Source organism: Ailuropoda melanoleuca, chromosome 1 (assembly GCF_002007445.2).
Source record: "Ailuropoda melanoleuca isolate Jingjing chromosome 1, ASM200744v2, whole genome shotgun sequence".
NCBI classification, from domain to species: domain Eukaryota; kingdom Metazoa; phylum Chordata; class Mammalia; order Carnivora; family Ursidae; genus Ailuropoda; species Ailuropoda melanoleuca.
In genome coordinates this window covers 137844437-137863608 of record NC_048218.1, presented here as the reverse complement: position 1 = coordinate 137863608, position 19172 = coordinate 137844437, and the positions used below count along the sequence as shown (strand labels likewise).

The 19172-nt window shown below is 37.9% G+C and overlaps 1 protein-coding gene across 3 annotated transcripts in view; it reads right to left on the bottom strand.

Moving 5' to 3' along the window:
• The window catches only part of DMTF1 (cyclin D binding myb like transcription factor 1), a 44536-nt gene extending 25876 nt beyond the window's left edge, over positions 1-18660 (bottom strand). Inside the window, exons 1-4 of one of the 3 annotated variants that reach the window (XM_011236858.3) lie at positions 18504-18660; positions 7410-7532; positions 6102-6218; positions 4193-4315 (exon numbers count right to left, since the gene is read on the bottom strand). In XM_011236858.3, coding sequence (XP_011235160.1) covers positions 4193-4315; positions 6102-6210 — 232 coding nt within the window. In that variant the 5' untranslated portion in view covers positions 6211-6218; positions 7410-7532; positions 18504-18660. Of the gene's footprint in view, positions 1-4192; positions 4316-6101; positions 6219-7409; positions 7533-16655; positions 17158-18503 lie in introns of those variants that run through there. The other 2 variants (XM_034667236.1, XM_011236861.3) reach the window with 2 other exon arrangements.
• Positions 18661-19172: the final 512 nt, after the last annotated feature.

Genomic DNA, 19172 nt, shown 5'->3' with positions numbered 1-19172 from the left:
GTAGAAAAGGGAATTTATTGGGGGGAAGGGATTGAAATTTTAGATAACAGGCCAGGAAAAGGAACCAAGGTTTGGACCCAACTGAGAAAGGAAGCTAGTCACACAGGTATCTTGAGGAAGAGTACTTCATGCAGAAGAAAAGCCGAGGGCAAAGACTCTGAGATGGGGCACACCTGGACTGCTCAAAGGAATGGCAAGGAGGACAGGGACGAGAGAAAACCGAACAACGAAATTAAGATACTGTATGGGGACTTGGAGGCCAATGTGAAGACTCTGGCTCTAACGCTCACATAGGAAAACAGTGGAGTGACATAGTCTTTTATTTTAATGGGATCACTCTGGCTCCTAAGGAGACAATAGTCTGAAGGGCAGGAAGGGCTGCAGTGAAATCGGTTAAGAAGCTAATTCAATAATCCAGGTAAGAGAGGTCAGTGACTTGGACGAGGGTCGAAGGCAAGTGAGGGTGATGAGTCATTCAAATTGTAGATATATTTTGATTTGGGAACCAACAGGATTTGTGGACAAACCAAATATGAAAGAAACTGAAAAGTTCAGGATGTTATTAAAGTTTTAACAGTCTGAGCCATTGGAGGAATGTTCCTGCCATTAATGAAATGGGGAAGACTGTAGAAGAAGCAAATATTAGAATTTAAAAAGTTTCAGGAGCTTGGTTTTAAACACACTAGTTTGAGGTTAAACATCTAGAATTAAGATCAAGTCTGGACTGGAATAAATCTGGGCATCATCACCTGAGATAGGATTCAAAACCATGCATTCTAGGGAGTGACAGAAAACAAAACAGAAGCAACCTAAGAACTGAGTCCTAGTCTACTCCAATTTAGAGCCTGGGGAGATGTGAAAAGGTCAGCATAAGAGACTCAGAAGGTGCAGAAAGGACGGCAGAAAAAACTAGAGGAATGTGTTCCCTGGAAACCAAATGACAAAATGTTCTAGAGAAGATGGAGTGATAAATATTGTCAGAAATTTTGGACAGATCAAGAAGAAGACTAACACACACAATCACCAATGGACTTAGCAACAGGATAGTCTCTAGAGACTTGGGAAGAAGTTTTGGTCAAGTGATAAGAGGTGAAATCCTGACTGGAGTGGGTTTAGCAAGAATGAAGGAAGAAATGAAGGTGAGTATACCAATTCTTTTTTTTTTTTTTTTTAAGTATATCAATTCTTTCAAAGTATTCTGCTCTAAAGGAAAGGAAAGAAGTTAGATGGGAGCCCAAGTGGGCTAATGGGACTTTTTCTTTTCTTTTGAAAGATTTTATTTATCTATTTATTTGTCAGAAAGAGAGAGAGAGAGAGAGAGAGAGCATGAGTGCACAAGCAGGGGGAGCCAGAGGAAGAAGCAGACTCCCCACTGAGCAAGAAGCCTGATGCAGGATTCCATCCCAGGACTCTGAGATCATGACCTGAGCCGAAGGCAGTTGCTTAACCGACTGAGCCACCCAGGCGTCCCGGGGACTTTTTATTTTAAAGAAGAAATTATAGTATGTTTGTAATTCTGATGGGAATGATCCAGTAGAGAACAAAAAACTGATGATTCAGAGGAAAAAGGAAAGAAATGCTGCAACAATGTCCTTGAGTAAGTAAAAGGGATGCAATCTAGTGAAGCAAAGGGCTGGCCTTAGCTAGAAGAAAGAAGAGAATGTATGGACATAACTACGTGTGGGTGTGTATCTGTAGTAGTGGACACTTGCAGAAACTTGTTTGGATTACTTCAACTTTCTCACTAAGTAGAAGCAAGGTTATCTGCTGAGAGTAACAAAGGTGGAGAAAATACTGGAGGTTTCAGGAATGTATAAAGCAGTCACCTGAGCGGGAGAAAAAACATCCATTTGTAAGTGTGGTGTGACTGGCAGGCAACAGTATGAGCCCACTTCAAGTTAATGATCATGAATTTAAAGTAAGATCACTTAGCTTGCTTGTGCCGTTTTTCAGTTAGCTGTGCCAGTATAGCATAAATAGCCAGACATATTTAAACAGGGTTGTGGTTTCACTAAAGAACGAAGTGAGAGAAGGAAAAAAGGATCTGAGGGTAAATTCAAGAGTGATTATAACGATTAACCACGAAACAAACTGGGTAAGGAGGAAACAAAAGATACAAGTGGAAAAGAACAATGCAAAAGTGGTAAGATCACTGGGCCCTAGTGGGCAAAGGACTGCAAGCATTCAAGAGTATTAGAGGAAGTAACCTAGAAAGATAGGAGGTAGTCCTGGAAGTATATCACAAATGGACTCCAGTTAATAGGTGATAGCAAAGGAGGTAATGGGAGTAATAAAAAAGGTAGTTAGAGAACAGAAGGCAGAAGAGGCTAAGATATTGCAACAATCATCTAAATGAATAATCACCAAGAGTTCTGTGAAGAGAGAATGGAGTAAATGCAGTGGTAGATAATTGCAGTAGAGAAGAAGTGGCAAGTGATCTAGAATGATTAACATGAGACTTGATTTTTAAGGATCAGACAGATAAATTTTATCAGTTTTATAGAGGATGTAATGAAAACCCTGAATATTAAAATTAAATTTCAAGTTAAATTTTTAAGAGCTAATAATATTTACTTCCCTGAAGTCCAACAAACCATTCAGTCAGTCCCAGACGATGGTGACAGACACAGGACTTCATGTTTTTATGTGAATTTTTTTTAATGGAGAAGTTTTCCTAAGTTGATTTTATCAACATACTTTTTATCAATTTAGAGAAAAATACTTCAAGCCAATGTTTCATAAATTTAGTCTTACTGTAAATATTAGGCTCTAGAATGTCCTCCAAATGTGATGATGCTATGACCCCATATCAAGCAGCTCAGGTGCTTTTAGGTCAGCACATCCAAATTATTCTACCCAGTTAAGTGAGTAAGTGTGGAAGGATTCAGTCTAACACCACAATATAGAACAGATTTGAACCTACAATCATGACCAAGGTAGGTACTCAACTTTAACCAAATGAATTAACCAGTCATAATTTATGTGAAAATAACCCATCAAAAATTCTGGCTTAGTAAAATAAATATTTTTGTTTTATGTACTAGGGATGTAGTGTACAGCATGATGACTATAGTTAATATTACTCTATGGTATATTTGGAATTTGTTACGAGAGTAGATCTTGAAAGTTCTCATCACAAGGAAAAAAAAAGGTGTTAACTAGGTGTGGTGACAGATATTAACTAGAATTATTATGTTCATTTCACAACATATACGTACACCAAATTATCATGTTGTACACCTGAGACTAATAATAATGTTATAGGTGAATTATATCTGAGTTTTAAGAAATTCTAGCTTAGAAAATGTCCATATAGGATTGTATCTGTACAGACAGGTCAGTCAAGTTTTAAGACTGGATCACAACCTAATTATGGTCAAATTAGGAGCTTAAAAATCATATAAGTCATCACTAGAAGGAAAGATCATTTAATCAGAAATACATTATGTCTGTATATGTCAGTGGAAGCAATATTAGTAATATTAACTTTAACAATGTCTTTGAATAAAGTCTCACAGTAAACTGATATAAAATGGTTTCTTTTCTATTCAATTGAATAAGCAATAAACTCTACATGAAAAGTATACATCTACCTGTGAAGACAAGGTTTGCCACGATGAAAACCTAATCTTAATTTTTTCTAACTGAAGATGTGATTTTGCTTGATGCTGAGAGCAAAATTAAAGTTCTCAAGAACCAGAATGCCTGGGTATGACCTTAGCCAAGTTCTCACACCTCTCTGTGCCTTAGTTTCCTCATTGTAAAACAGGGATCATAATACCTACTCTACAGCACGCTTTCTCAATGAGGGCATACATGCTTCTGGGCGAGGTGTGGGTGAAAAAAAGCATTCTCTTTATTAATAAAACAATACATACCTACAGTACATTAAAAAAACCAGTATATCTGTGGTATTACGATTTCTTGGAGGAGAGCACGATCAGGAGAAAATGTCTAAAAAAGTTTGGGGCGGGAGGATGAAATAATTAAAAAAAAAGGCTGAGAAGATTAAAATAGGCAATATATGTAAAACCATTTAGAGCCATGCCCACTCATGAAGTGTTAAGAATTCTTTCAACTAAACGAAGATAATATAATGGGTCTAAGTCTACCTTGAAATGCCAATTTGATTTCTCCCAAGCTAAAATTTGATTTCAAAAGGGAACTCTGTTCTTAATACACAGTGACTTACGTGGAAGTGCAACAACTGATATGCAAGGAGTAGAATCATCAATACTCTGATCATCCTCAGAAGACAGACAAAGCCTTTTATGTGGAGGTTCAGTACTATCTTCTGAGTCTATTTCATCAGCTTCTAATGAAACAAAATAAAACAAAAATCTCAAAATCTTCAAACCAATGAGGAAAACCCAAAATCTTCAACAAGTAACTGTAAAACAATCTTATCTATTTGCTCAGTTAATGCAATTGTGCAGGTAGGACTCCAGATGCCTTCGCTACCCCCAGTGCGGAACCTCAGTTCCCATTCTTACAACAAGAACTATGACAACAGAGGTGCCATCACACTTTTGTGCTACTAACTACCTGTCTTTCCAAATATTTCACATGTAAAGACAAGGGCTTGTTATTTAAATCACTCATAAATATTTACTGAATGCCTACTATGTGCTAAATACTGGAAATAGAACAATGACAGGTAACTCCTCACTGTCAAGGAACTCACAGGGTAGTGGAGATGACTAAAGCAACAATTTCAAAATAGCGTTCTAAAAGTTATGCAGGTGGAATGAGGGGAGAGGCATCTAATTTATACTACAGTTGAAGGAAGGTTTCCTGCAGGTGTTAAATTGGAAAGAACTTGAATGAACAAATGCCAGGGTGATGATTATTACTGGCACTAGGAATAATTATTTGCAGCGACAGTGAGGTATGAAAAGCTTAAGGTGTGTAAGGAAAAAAAGTCAGCTGTGAATTGCTAGGACACAGATACATGAAATGTGACAGGAAGTGAGGCTGGAAGGAAAGTGGAGATGATGGGAGTCCATCACTGTATTCTAAAAACCATGGGACACTTAAAACAAACAAACAAACCTTCCTACACTACTGAGTATCATGAGCAAGGTCATCAGCAGTTTGAAAGATGAATTCGGGTTGGGAGATGCGTTAAAAGGCTACTAGGGCCTCCCAGGTGAGAAATGAAGAGTCTGAACTGAGAAAGGGGGACTTGAGACAAAGGAAGCAATGGACTCAAGAAACAAAATACTATCAACAAGTTTTCATGATGGAATGAACGAAGGAGATGAGAGAAGGGTTTATTCCTACCCACATTTATGATCTGGGATACTAAGTAATGAAACTGAGAAAGAGAAGGTGGTCTGGGAATTTTGTAAAAGAATTCAGTTTGGAACATGTGAAATTTAAGGTGTCTATGAGAAACACAAAGAATTCAGAAAAAAGAAGTTTGAATCACTTTAATAGGTAGGTGGTAGTTAACATCACAAGATTCAATAAAAAAACCAGAAATTAAGTACTGAATGAGAAAAGAAGATAAAACCTAGGCTGAGCAAAGATAAAGCTAAAGCAAAATAAACAGTAAATACAAATAAGGAATAGGTAGAGAAGTGACAACAAAATCACAAGCCTCAAGGCTATGGAATCCTACAGATAATGACATTAAATCTTATTCAGTCATATAAAATCCTCTAACAGACTGCAGCAAAAAAACTGACAAGGACTACAGGTATATCTTCTAATATACTACCTACATTGCAGGCATCAAATGATATCAAAGAGGAAGTATATTATAGTTAATCAATCATCATCTTTGTAGGCTCAATAAATTCTACTTATTTGTAAACAGCTATGAGATGCATCAAACTTCAAATTCATGGTAAATTTTAAAAATACAAAAGTATATTTGTTTAAATAAATAAAAGTTTATTGTTTAAATAAAAGTATATTGTTTAAATATACAAAAGTATATTAAAAAAATAAAAATATAAATTAAGGTTGATCCAAAGAGAGAACTCTCTTTTCTACAGTCCTAGCCTAAACTGTCTATCTGGGTAACAGGGATCAAAGGTGACATGAAATCCAGAAATTCAAAAAGATCCACATTCTAGGTCAGCAAGTTCTCCTACCATTCTGAGGGCAATGAAGAATGAGGTTCCCGTCTGTGTCCTGAGTCAAGGTCACAGAGTTCACAGTTTCTACTGTTACTGTGTCAGAATCCTCTTCAACTGTGCTCATACTCAAATCTGTAGAACAGATTTCAGATTTAAAACATTATTTCCAAATACGAACATAAAGTAGCCTCCAACTTCCCCCTCCACCCCACGAAAACCCCCACAATTTATATCCGCTACAGTGTTCTTTATGTGAAACTGCAATGACAGTTCAGACTTCAAAAATTGTTTTTCAAAAAGTTATACCCATATTTAGAATGAGATGTAATAATCTGCAAGAATCTGACTTTTCTAATTAAAAGCCTGTGGCATTTATTTTTTAAATACTGGGTTTTACCACATCCAATGAAAATGACTGTTGCAAGTTGTCTTATCCATAAAATATTATGTCCTATTAGCAAAACTCTCACCACTAATTATTTATTGGCAATTTTGTGATACATTCAAATAGGTGTTTAACTTCTGATTCTTTCAGAAGATTCATTAAACCTTGTATCTTAGAAATCTAAGATAAATCTAATAATTTCTCCATAACACTTTTTACAAGTATTTAAGCTCTATTATTATCTGAAAACTAAGAACACTATGGAATTATCCTCACAATGTTTTTTTTTCCATATTAAAAAAGTGCATACATTCATCACTGACCAAATTGCTTTTTTTTAATGGATATGGAGTTAGGCTTTCTTTTGGAATAATTGATTTTAAAATGCCTTTACCTGCTATTTTACACATACATTATTTTCCTCTTGTTCAGAGGAACCGAATGATCAGAGTCTCACAATAGAATACCTCATGCTTGACAGGAGGAAATGTATTGAATTAAAATCAAGAGCCTGGTTGAAGTCTTTGGGGTTTACCTTATAATGTTCAATGAAGTTCTCCCCTCAATACTCCATTTTGGTCTTGTCCACATATTTTTACCAACTAAATAATAGAGGCCATAAGCCTTAATGTTTACTAATCACTCAATATTTATTTGGCTCCTATGCACAACATATCAGTCTGTTCGCATATTTACTATTTATTCACGTGCATTTTTCCTTGGCAGAAAAACTTAAAAATGTACTGACTATTTACATGGTGAAGATCCAATGATTCACTCAGGTTTTACTACACAAATTACTGTTTTAAAAGGACATCAATCATTTTACAGTAATAAAGATGACATTCCCCAAATTAAAGATAAACAGAAAAAATAATCTAGTTATCACCAAAATTTGCAGAACACAGGTGAAGTCCTTGGAACAAAGGCAGGCTTACCTAGAAAATAGATGGATCAGGTATAGCCCTTCCCACAGAATCAAGTCGCCTTCCCTTAGACACCAGCATCACTTTCATGTTATCCAGACTGCTTCTCTCCCATATTCCTACCTCTGCAACACTCTGAAAAAGTAACAGCATTACACAATAAGGCTTAAATAAGAACAAACAATCGTGTTCTATCGATACTTTCATGACACTCTAGCCTCAAGACTCTGTGATGTCTCAACTAGAAAAGGAATGGCAAAAACCAGAATTCTTTTCTAAATAGACCTTTCAGAAATCAAATTAGCCTCTGAAAGTATTTCCCAATGAAAGGCAGAAATGATGAGATCCTGTACCTATTTAGTTTATAGGCAGTTACTCAACCCAAGCTGTCCCTCAACACACAAATATTCTCAGAAAAAAAGAGGTTCAACTATGCTACTGGCTCTGTGAACTGAAGACAGAGTACATGCAACCTAACCCTGTACCACAAGTACTACCAGTAACTTTTTTTTTCTTTATATAATATACTAACACCTCTTTATACATAATACTGTATTTCATCTTAAAGCATTAAAAACTATATCATATCTGTGAACAATCCTGCCTAAGGTCTATGGAAAAAAAAGAAACCCCAAACAACTGAGCCAGGAAAGGTAAATTACAAGTAAGCTCTTGAATCCAATGTGAAACTTACAAAATCTGAAGTATTTTTTAAACGTTTCTTTCAATACACTCATTATCATCCTAAAGGGTCAAAGAATCAAAAAGTTCAGCATGATTTGAGATTTAAGGGGTATTTCACCAATAGCTAACAGCTGAAATTCCCGTTTTAGCATTGTTCTAATGAGAACTCCTCTCTCCAGGATAGTTGTTTGAGAATTGCTATACATAAATAAGTCTGCAGTGAAAAGGTACAGATCCTGCTGGAGAAACCTCCAGTCTGCTATTAAATTTCATGTTGTTCTTATTTCTGAATCCCTTAAAATTTCTTAAAAGGCTGGTTAGTAATATTTTACTGCAGAAGATGGAGAAATTCAATGTTAAAACAAAATGATCCATAAACTTAACAAAAGCAAAGTTCACTCTCTCTGGTGTGTGTGTAAATGTATATATACTACAGTGTATAAGCAAATTATGTCCTGCTTTTTAGAGTTTATTCATATTAAAAAGTATGATGAAACCAAGCTAGGTAGCTAACTGAAGTTTTTGGTATCATGTAAAACTTACACCACCTTAAAAAACATGACTTTGTTTTAATAATTGCCCTATCACTGGACATGTGTTGTTCCTAATTTTTCATTTCCTTAAAACATACTGAAACAGTTACACACTCTATTTCTTTAAACAGTTTTAATTAATGGAAATTATTACCTAAAAGAATATGACACAATTTAGAACTTTTTTAAAAAAGATTTTATTTATTAGAGAAAGAGACCACAAGTGAGAGCACAAGAGTGGGATGAGAGGTAGAGGGAGCAGACTCCCCGCTGAGCAAGGGGAGCCCGATGCAATGTGTGGCTGGATCCTAGGACTCCAGGATCATGACCTGAGCCAAAGGCAGATGCTTAACTGACTGAGCCACCCAGGCATCACAAAATTTAGAACTTTTAAGTCACACTGAGACTGGGAAACTGTAAGGGACCTCATAAAAAAAAAAAGTGTTTTTTTTGTTTTTTTTTTTCCCTGCTTCTAATTTTGCTAGGACCTGCACCCCTACCTTATACATGCCTTAATGTATGTCCTCCTTGTAAAGGTCAAGGAGTTAATTATTTCTTTGAAGTCTTCCAGCACAACTGATAACATCTAAGGAGTGGTCAGATGAGGTCTTCAAGAACATTCTCCAAGACCACAGACTCCAAACACCTGGACCAAGACTGCAAGCTCCAGGGCATTAAATGCCTTAAAGAGGGCACCTGACCATTAATCCTTGTTTTGACCAGTTCCTGGATGCCTGAGAGGACATGTACACCAGACCATCGTCCTTAATAATAACTCCAGATCGGCAAAGATGAGACTCACGCCGGTTTTCCTTTGAGTCTCCCAGACAGTCTGTCTGTATCTGCTCTCGTCTAGATATTCATTCAACTCTGCTTTCACTTCTTGCTGGCTTTGATTTCCATTCTGCAGGAAGCCTAGAACCTGGTTGGCTGGTCCTGTGGGACCCCTTCTGAATCTTCAGACCTGGCCTGCCTGCATCAATACTGCAATCAGTTTTTCAGAAAGGTTGTTTGAATTTATACGCAAACCACTGAGGTAGAAACTCTGTTCTTGGCAAACTTTCTTTTTTTTTTTAAAAAAAAAGCACAAAGCAAAAAAAACAGCGCAAGAGCTCATTTGATAGGTGCAAAGTAGTCACTGGTTTAGCGTTTTAATCAATTTCATCAGGACCCAAATTAATGTAAAACTAAGAAAAAATAAAGGTAGATTTAAGACAATATGGAAATAAGGTGAGATAATAATACCAGAAAAAAGGAGTCTGAAATACCTAGCTGAAATAAAGGATTTCATTCTTGACAACCAGTACTGGTTACAGGTAATCCTATGTAGTGTACTAGCTTTAAATCAGAAATTTAGGTTCATTTTCGAAAATTCGGCAACTCATGTTTGAGATTAGTAAATGGTTCTGAGATGCTCTGCAAATTAACAAGCATATTTGTTCAATCAACAAATATTTATTACTTATCTACTATATATTAGGCACTCTTAGGCACTAGGGATATGGTGGCCACTTTTTTTTTTTTAACTGTCTCTTTAGATATGCTCTTGACTCACTTTCCTAGGGTCTCTCCCACTCCCCACTATAGTTAGAGCTAGGTGATCAGTGTATTTATTAATATTTAAGAAACTCATCTGATTTTAATATATTTATTTTTAATAGGTAACACATTTACACAGTTCAAAATTCAAAAGATCAAGTTGGTTATACAGTGAAGTCTACTTCCTGCTCCAGTTCCCTAGTCACCTGGTCCCCTTCCTCTACAGGTAAACTGTTATCAATTTCTCAGGCTTCCTTCCAGTTATTTTATGCAGATGTTAAGTTAATATAGACCTTCCTGCTACACATACCCTTTTTACAGAAATAGTATCATACTACCAACACTTAACAGTACCTTAATGGCTACTTTCCAGTGCTTCAGCAAGAGGAGGAGACACCACTAGAAGCATATGACTGCAAGCTGGCCAACTGATTGATAATAGCAAAGTCCCTAAAGTGGGACCTGCTTTGGTAGGTGGCAGGAAAACAACACCCCCCCCCAAACTCCCAGCAGCCAGTATGGCAGAAGCATTCCATAAAGGAGAGTAGCTGAATTTAAGGTTGGAGATAAAGACGGGTAAATCTCACAAGGCCTCACAAATCCTTGGATGGTTTTCAGTTGGGGAATATAATTTACATTTTTAAAAGATCACTTAGACTGCAGAATGGAGAATGGATAAGCAAGTTACAAAGACAAGCTGTTGTCCAAGAGAGGATTCTTGTCTGTACTGTTCACAGCAGTCAAAGGAAGGAGGCTGAACAGCGGATATATTCTGGAGGCAGTGTTGAGAGGATCTGCTGAATGAGGAGATGATGGAGATTAAGGGGAGGGGAACTATTTCAAGCTGATTCCTAGGCTTTTGGCTTGAACAGCTGATTGAGTTGGGGGCACTCAAATATGTATTATGTATTTTTATTACTATTAGTATGAATAATTAACATTCTAAGGCATTCAAATGAAGATATCACACTGGCAGCTGTAAACTGGAATTCAACAAGGATTAGAATATCAAGACAAATGAGTTAGTGACATGCAAATACATTTTTTAAAGATTTATTTAATTATTTTAGGGGGGAGGGGCAAAGGGAGAGGGAAAAAGAGAGTCTCAAGCAGACTCTGACCTGAGTGCAGAACCCAAGGCGGGGCTCAATCTCACAACCCTGAGCTGAAACCAAGAGTCAGACGCTTAACCCACTGCACCACCCAGGCACCCTGGCAAATAATTTTTAAACATATCACCACCCAGAGAGGTTAGATAAGACAGTCTAGATTCCAGTTCTAGAGCACCCTTTAACAGGCGGAAATCAAGCTATATATAAACAAGCAAAGGAGACTGAAAAGGACCAGCTAGTGATGGAGAAGGAAAACTAAGGTGTTAATCAGAAGACACAGAGTGTTTTTCAAGGAGCATTAAGTAGTCAACTGTGTTAACAGAAATGTGAGATGATGGAGAAGTGACTATTTCATCTGTCAATATGGAGAACATTGGTGGCCTTAACAAAAGTATCTGAGGTATAGTGGGGACAGCAGCCCTACTGGAATATGCAGAGAACTGAAAGTAGGGAGACAAGACTACGGGTCTTTTATGAGGTTTAGTTTTCAGGGCAAGTGAGAGTACTAGTTACAGTAACGTCCAGAGAGCTGTTATTTAGAAAAAGAAATCTCTATTCTGATAGAACTATGAGAGTGCCTGAGAAACGTTGGTGAAAAATCTTAGGATAGTAAGGTACAAAGCTGAGTTAACTTTAGTGCCTTCCATTCTAATTCATTATACATGAAACTATGCTTAACTTCTGGACCTGTTCCTTATTTGGGAAATGTATCAGAAAGATGTATCAACGTTTCAGTCTTCTTTTGGACTGCCATCAGCCTACTGAGGTCTTCCCTTCATTCTCTGTAAAAGGAGGTAACGTATGTACTGTTTTTATACTAACTAGAAACAAGAAGAGGAAAAAAATTTTAACAGCCATTTTAACTGGTGAAATGGCTTTTTAGCACGTTTCCATCCATCATTCGGTGGCTATCTTGAACAGCAACAATATACTAATAGTCATGAAAAGAATATGTGAAATGCAGTATAAAGCATTTATAATGGAATACCTACACTCACATTTAATGAGAAATATATCTATCTTCATTTAGAGCTCCCAGTGAATGAGAACCGTATCTAATGTAGAACAAAATAACAACTCTGGATCTGGTACTTAGTACAGAATTTAATTAAAGAAATGAATCCTTCATCCTACTTCATTCTAGTATTGATGTAAAGTTCTTATTCAATGGATTATCTTAGATTGGTATTTCCATCAACTAAATCTACATACAGGCATAATTCATTTTATTACACTTCAAGGACACTATGTTTTTTAATGCAATAAAGGTTTATGGCAATCCTGCTTTCAGCAAGGCTACTGGCACTACCAATAGCAGTTGCTTACTTCGTGTCTGTGTCACATTTTGATAATGCTCAAACTATTTTCAACTTTTTCATTATTACAGTTGACCCCTGAACAGAGCATGTGTGAACTGCATGTGTCTAATTATATGTGGAATTTTTACAATACAGTTCTGTAAATGTATTTTCTCTTAGGATTTTCTTACATTTTTTTCTTTAGTTTAAGAATACAGTAGATGATATATGTAACATACAAAATATGTGTTAATTGATTGTTATTGGTAAGGCTCCTGGTCAACAGTACGCTATTAGTTTTGGGGGGAGTCGAAAGTTATATAGGGATTTTAACTGCCCAGGGGACCATCTCCCCTAAGCATCCAACAACTGTATATGGGTTGTGGTGATCTGTGATCAATGATTAAGACTAGGTGAAAGCTCAGATGATAACATTTTGTAGCAGTTATTTTTTTTTTAAAGATTTATTTATTTATCTGACAGACACAGAGACAGCCAGTGAGAGAGGGAACACAAGCAGGGGGCAGCGGGAGAGGAAGAAGCAGGCTCATAGCAGAGAAGCCTGATGTGGGGCTCGATCCCAGAATGCCGGGATCACGCCCTGAGCTGAAGGCAGATGCTTAACGACTGAGCCACCCAGGCGCCCCTGTAGCAGTTATTTCTTAATTAAGGTATGCACATTGGTTCTGACATGCTCTTGCATGCTTTTAAATGAACTACAGTAAAGTATAAACATTAATTTGTATATACCCTGGGACCCAAGAATTCATTTGACTTGTTTTATTGCAACCTTTGCTTTACTGCAGTGATCTCGGAATGAACTTGCAGATCTTTAAGGCATGCTTTTAATGCTCCTAATTTTCCAAGTGTCAGGTTCTCTTCCAAAAACTACAACCAAGAAAAGTGGCATTTCTTCCTAGTTTGGGAACTAGTTTTGTAGATAAATTTGTATCTGTTTCTGAACAGTCCAAGTATACGAGGGTGTATTTTAGTGGAGATCATGAAAAGCACAGGAGCTAAAAGTTGCTGACCCTACAAGCTTAGAGTCGGGATTCTACACTGAAAAATGTGAGAAGACTAAACATTCAGTACTATTTTTTTTTAAAAGATTTCATTTATTTATGTGACAGAGAGACAGCCAGCCAGAGAGGGAACACAGCAGGGGAGTGGGAGAGGAAGAAGGAGGCTCCCAGTAGAGGAGCCCAATGTGGGACTCATCCCCGAACGCCGGGATCATGCCCTGAGCCGAAGGCAGACGCTTAACAACTGAGCCACCCAGGCGCCCCAATAAGATTCTTTTATAAGGGGAAATCAAGCAAGCTACAGAACTTGTAACACTAGATTTTTATTGAAGGAGTTGACTGAAAAATAACACCGTGATGCAAGGTTTGTGGTGTAATTCAACTAATAAGGCAGTAAGGCCATGTTCAATTTTTAGAGGTCTTTTCTTAAACCTGTGTAAGGAAAGTTCTTCATATATTCCTCTGTAACATTTTGTGATGATCTTCCAAACATACTGTTCCATCTTTTATAACTTCTTTTTCTGCACTTACTTTACCTGAACCATTTTCCAGTATTTCTACTTATCCTTCCATAGCATTTTTAATGGGTTCATAGTATCTAAATTTATCTAACCATTATCCTTTATGGACATTTTTGTTTGAGGTTGTGCTATTATGAAGACCCTGTATTAACCATCTCATACCTATCACTGCATATAACTAATGCCTTAGGAAATGCTTGTAAGTGGACTTCCTCAGTTATATATAACAAATTTAAAGATATGTTTAAGATATTTTGAAAGAATAAAACTCTTCGCTGATTAGAAAGTCTTAGTGGAAGAGAGTAATAACAAGTGCCTATATCCTGAACATGGGTATACACATCATTGGCAGAATAGAAAGCTGCAGAATACTGATTTTATTCAAGATAGAAACAGGGACACTTCACACTGAGGTTGAATGCTTTGGATGGTGTTTCCAGGCCCCTGGGGATTTGCTCTTCTATACATTTTGTGAAAAAGTCTGAGAAGCTATAAATGAACGCAAAGCATACTAGACTAAGGTAACTAATCATTGTAATAGCTTAGCTTTAAGGTGGCAGTATATGACTACACACTAAGTCAATAAAGTTGTTTGTGGACTTCATTATAAAAAGTTTAGTTGCTTAAGATGCCGATTTCAATTACCAGCTTTTTTTTTTTTTTTTTTAAATATTTTACTTATTTGAGAGAGACAGTGAGCCAGAGAGAGCATGCACACGCTGGGAGAGGGGCATAAGCCGACTCTGGTTGAGCAGGGAGCTCTTAGGCAGGGCCGAATCCCCAGGACCCTGGTATCATGACCTGAGCAGAAGGCAGACCCTAACTGACTGAGCCACCCAGGCGCCCCCAATTAACCAGCTATTGAAAAACAATGTTATTATCAAAGAGAGTTACTTGGTAGTATGGTTCATTTCAAGGTGCAGCATTTCATACCTGGTTTGGCAATAAAATCATATTGCTGATTAAAAAGAAAGACAATTTTTCACACAGTGCATGATTTAAGAGCTTATAATGTGTATCTGACTACATTTAAAAATTTTATCCATTCAAAACTGAGTGCCTTTATACAAGATCAGAAGCTCTTTAAATGGAAATAAATTATCACCATACTCCTCCGATTTACACTGAAGTTGATTTTTAAAGCATACTTTCTTGACAGATACTAACATACACATTGGCAATAAATAAACAATGAGCATTTCTTTCGCTACATAGTATGTGATGGTAAATAAAGATTAGTGTTGACAACCCACGGCTTGGAAGAATGGCCTGACAACAGTGTACTTAACCAAAATGACAGCTTAAAAAAAATGAAAAACTGTTTATAACGGGATCTCCAGTGTGCTTTTTTCCTAACAACTTCTGAAATTCAGTCATGGAATGGGGATCTTTCCACAAACCTGAAGCAGCAGACATGATAAACAGATTCGTTCTTTTATTTATCATTTATCTTTATGGAATCAAAGCAAAACCAAAACCTATTGTGATTTCTATTACAAGAATTCTCTTCAGAAAAGGAAAAGAAGGGGGGAGGGAATGACATGAAAGCAAACAAATGCCACATACATTTAATAAATCTATCACTTAACACCGCAATAAGTTCATAACTTTCTCAGGTCATTTCCTATCATTTGAGGATAAAAAAAAGTTTTGCAACTGAAATTGCAAAGCATTTAGAGGTACACCGATTCCTAGGCAAACCTTTTATATGGAGAAAAAGTGCTAAAGATGAGGGCAATAAGAGAAAATTGACTACTAAAAATAAAACTTCATTTTGAGAAATAAACATTCCATGTTAAATAAGGAGCCTCTTAGACAAAAAAAGGACAACTCTTCCTAAACTTCATTGTTGTTCTACAGTTTTGCTGTCCCTGCAACAGTTATAAAAATGTGTGTTCAATATGATCCAGGAGCTCAATACTTTAAGAAACACTTCCCAGCCCTCCTAAATTTTTAACATGTGCCAGGTTGTAAATCCCTAGGGATGCTAGTGTTTCAAATTAGGGTATTCATCCTCCCAGGTGTTAACTTAAGCCAATGGACATAACGGAGCATGACAAAAGCAACGGTTTATTAATAACGTGAAATTATTGTCAGAACATACAATTTTATTACAACATTAATAAAACATCTGTAGATGTTGGAGAGAGAAATAAATTAAAAAAAAAAAAGAAAAGCGTCTGCTGTTTGTATTTCAATACTAAACTAGCAATATCTAACCTTACAAATACACTTCTCTCTCCCATTGCCTCAAGGTGAAATCAGATAAAACTTGCTCATCTTAAAACAAAACAAAACAAAACCCTTTAAAAAGAAGAGAACTTAAAAAAGATTCTTTTGATATAATTCTCTATAACCATTTCCCAGCCATACTCTGCTTTCAAAGATCAGATCCTAACTTCAAAATTTTCTTGTGATTGCTTCCCCTCAAAATATTTCTAAAACCTGAACGTTCTGAGAAAAACATTTATACAGTATATATTTATTCATCTAACTGCTCAAAGTATGAACTTAAAGTTCTAAGCAAGTATGCAACGCCCAGTACTTACTGATTAACTGTAGATGAAGACAAGGCAATAGCATTTTGGCTCCACCATCTACCTCAACTGCAATCAAATAAAGAGATTCACGCAGAAAATGCAGATTCTAGATCAGCCCCAAAAAGCATATTTTGGGGTGAGCCTATCAACTAAAATAGTAAAAAAAAAAATTAGCTTTTTGGTGGCACATGAAAGGTATTTTTTGTAACTGTAATTTTTTTTTTCCAAATTCAAGCTATTTTTTTGTCGCTGGTGAATGAAAAAACTATTCTCATACCAAATTTTTCTCAGCCTGACAATTCTTTTTGTAAGGTTAAGAAACTGAATAATTTTTTCCTAAATCTTACTAAATTTCTGAATCTTAGCCTAATAAATGCGCTCTTAACACTACACCGCCATAGTCAAACTGTTTTTATCGCCACAGAATCTTTAAATGTTAAAGTGGTGGTAATTATTCAAATTACTAAAAAAGAAAATAGTTATACAAAAAATATTAGAAACAACTTTAAAGCCGGCTCAAAGAAGAATCTTAACGGAAAAATATAAAAACCTTTAACAAAAAGAAAAGATTTCCCGTTTGTAAAACTTTAAACACAATGGAAGAATATTTTCTTCCTTGGACTGGAGCTTGAAAGCTATAAATAGTTAATAGCCTTGTACGAATTAAAAAAGAAGATATAATTAGTAAAAGATTAAAAAAATTTCGAAATGCTATTATTCTATGCTTAAAACATTGCATATTCGAAAGTCACCCTATAGACTTAGTACTAAGACTACTAATTTTGTCGGACGTCCCAACAAGCAGCCTCGCCTACTGTCAGAAGGAACACGACGATGAATCAAGTTACGAGACAAGCAACCACACACCTAATTTGAATTTCCAGATTCAAACAGGGAAAGGGAGAGAGTCCTGATTTACACTTAATTATCACCCTCTCCTTATCTTCACGGAGTATTTTTATTATAAAAACAGATGCTGTATCATTCAGCTGCATAGAACGGCGGCACTTGGCCACCTCTACTCTCAATCTACGCCAGAGATTGGGTCAAAACAAAGTCTATTTTAAAGGACAATAAGATTAAAAAAATTAAAAACTTCCTCAGCACTCAGCAAAATATGACAATTACTACTTTGCAGACGCCTTTTACGGTTCTCTGCTAGACTAGGACACTCTCTCCCCAGTCAGTCCCAGTCTCTCCTTTTTAAGAGAGACTGACAGAAATACTACAGCCAGCAACCTCTATTGCCTCTGCATGGGCCCTGAATAGCAGAGCGAGAAGGAATCCCAAAAGATGGAAGAGTCTAAGACGCAAACAAGGTAAAAGGGGAAAAAAAGGGGGGGAGGGGGAGAGACGAGACCCGCCCAACTCTCTCAAGCCCACCTCTCCTTCAATGCACCACATAAAACCGAAAAGGTAACAAAAAAACATAAAAGGAATACCACGAGAAAGCAAGTAAGGCTTCCTTACTCTCCGCATTCTCGGGCCCAATTCTCTACCGAAGCTCCCGGCCCACCCCACCCCCAGGGGTCCCGGCGCCATTTAGCTCCTCCGAAGCCGCCGCCATTTTCCGCCCCCGCCGGATCGCTGCTGCGCCTCGGCGGCCGCTCTCTACCCCACTCTGTAGCCTGAGCCACCGCCGCGGGCCGGGCCCTGAGAGGGGGGCCCTGGCCTGAGCGTGCGGGGACGGCAGCTTCAGCGTCATGAAGGCCCAGCTCCGACCCCGCCCGCGATGCCCGGGTCCCCACAGCCTGTGCCGGCCGGCAGGAACAAGCTGGCAGCAAGGGGGCCGGACAGGCTCCACTGGGCGGAGCGGCCCTGGCGGCGGTTGGGACCTGAAGGTTCCATCGCACTTACTTCCTGTTTTGGGTCCGGGCACTTTGGAAGAACCAGGATGGAGGCTCCAAAAAATACCAGGATGGAGGAAGCAGCCACGGGCAAGAGTGGCTGCAGCTGGAGTGAGCGAGCGCGACGAGCCACCGGAAACGGAGCTACGGCCGCGCCCCGCCCCCAGCCCCCGCACGCTCCCCCTCCCGCTCTCCTCTCCCTTGGGACTGCCCTGCGTGTTGGCTGTTCGCGTCACTTCCGGCCAAGTTGGAGCACTGAAAAAAGTCTCGGTTTATTGGAGCTTTGGTACGGGTCCGTGTGGCTGTTGTTTGTGGTCTGCTCCTCTTCTCTCTTGCTACTGGGAAATCTTGGTACCGACAATTCTGCTGCTGATGCTGTAAAGGAGGCTCATCTTTTTTCGGCGTAACTGTGGTCTTTCCGGCTCGAGGGGCAGTTGGGCCCAGCTGGCAGAGTTTGTTAAATTCGCCAGGTTCCAGAGCGGATACAGCTGGGCGTGGGGCGGAATGAGAGCCTTGTCTAGATGGAGAAGAAAGCCGGGAATTAGTCTGGCCCCTCACATTTGGTTTGCCTTGCTCTAGGCGCTTTGGGAGTGTGATGAGGTACTGGTCAGAAGTATCCCCTGTGAGCGTAGGAAGTTGCCACTCTAGTTTACAGTCTGAAAGCACTGTTTTTCCTAAG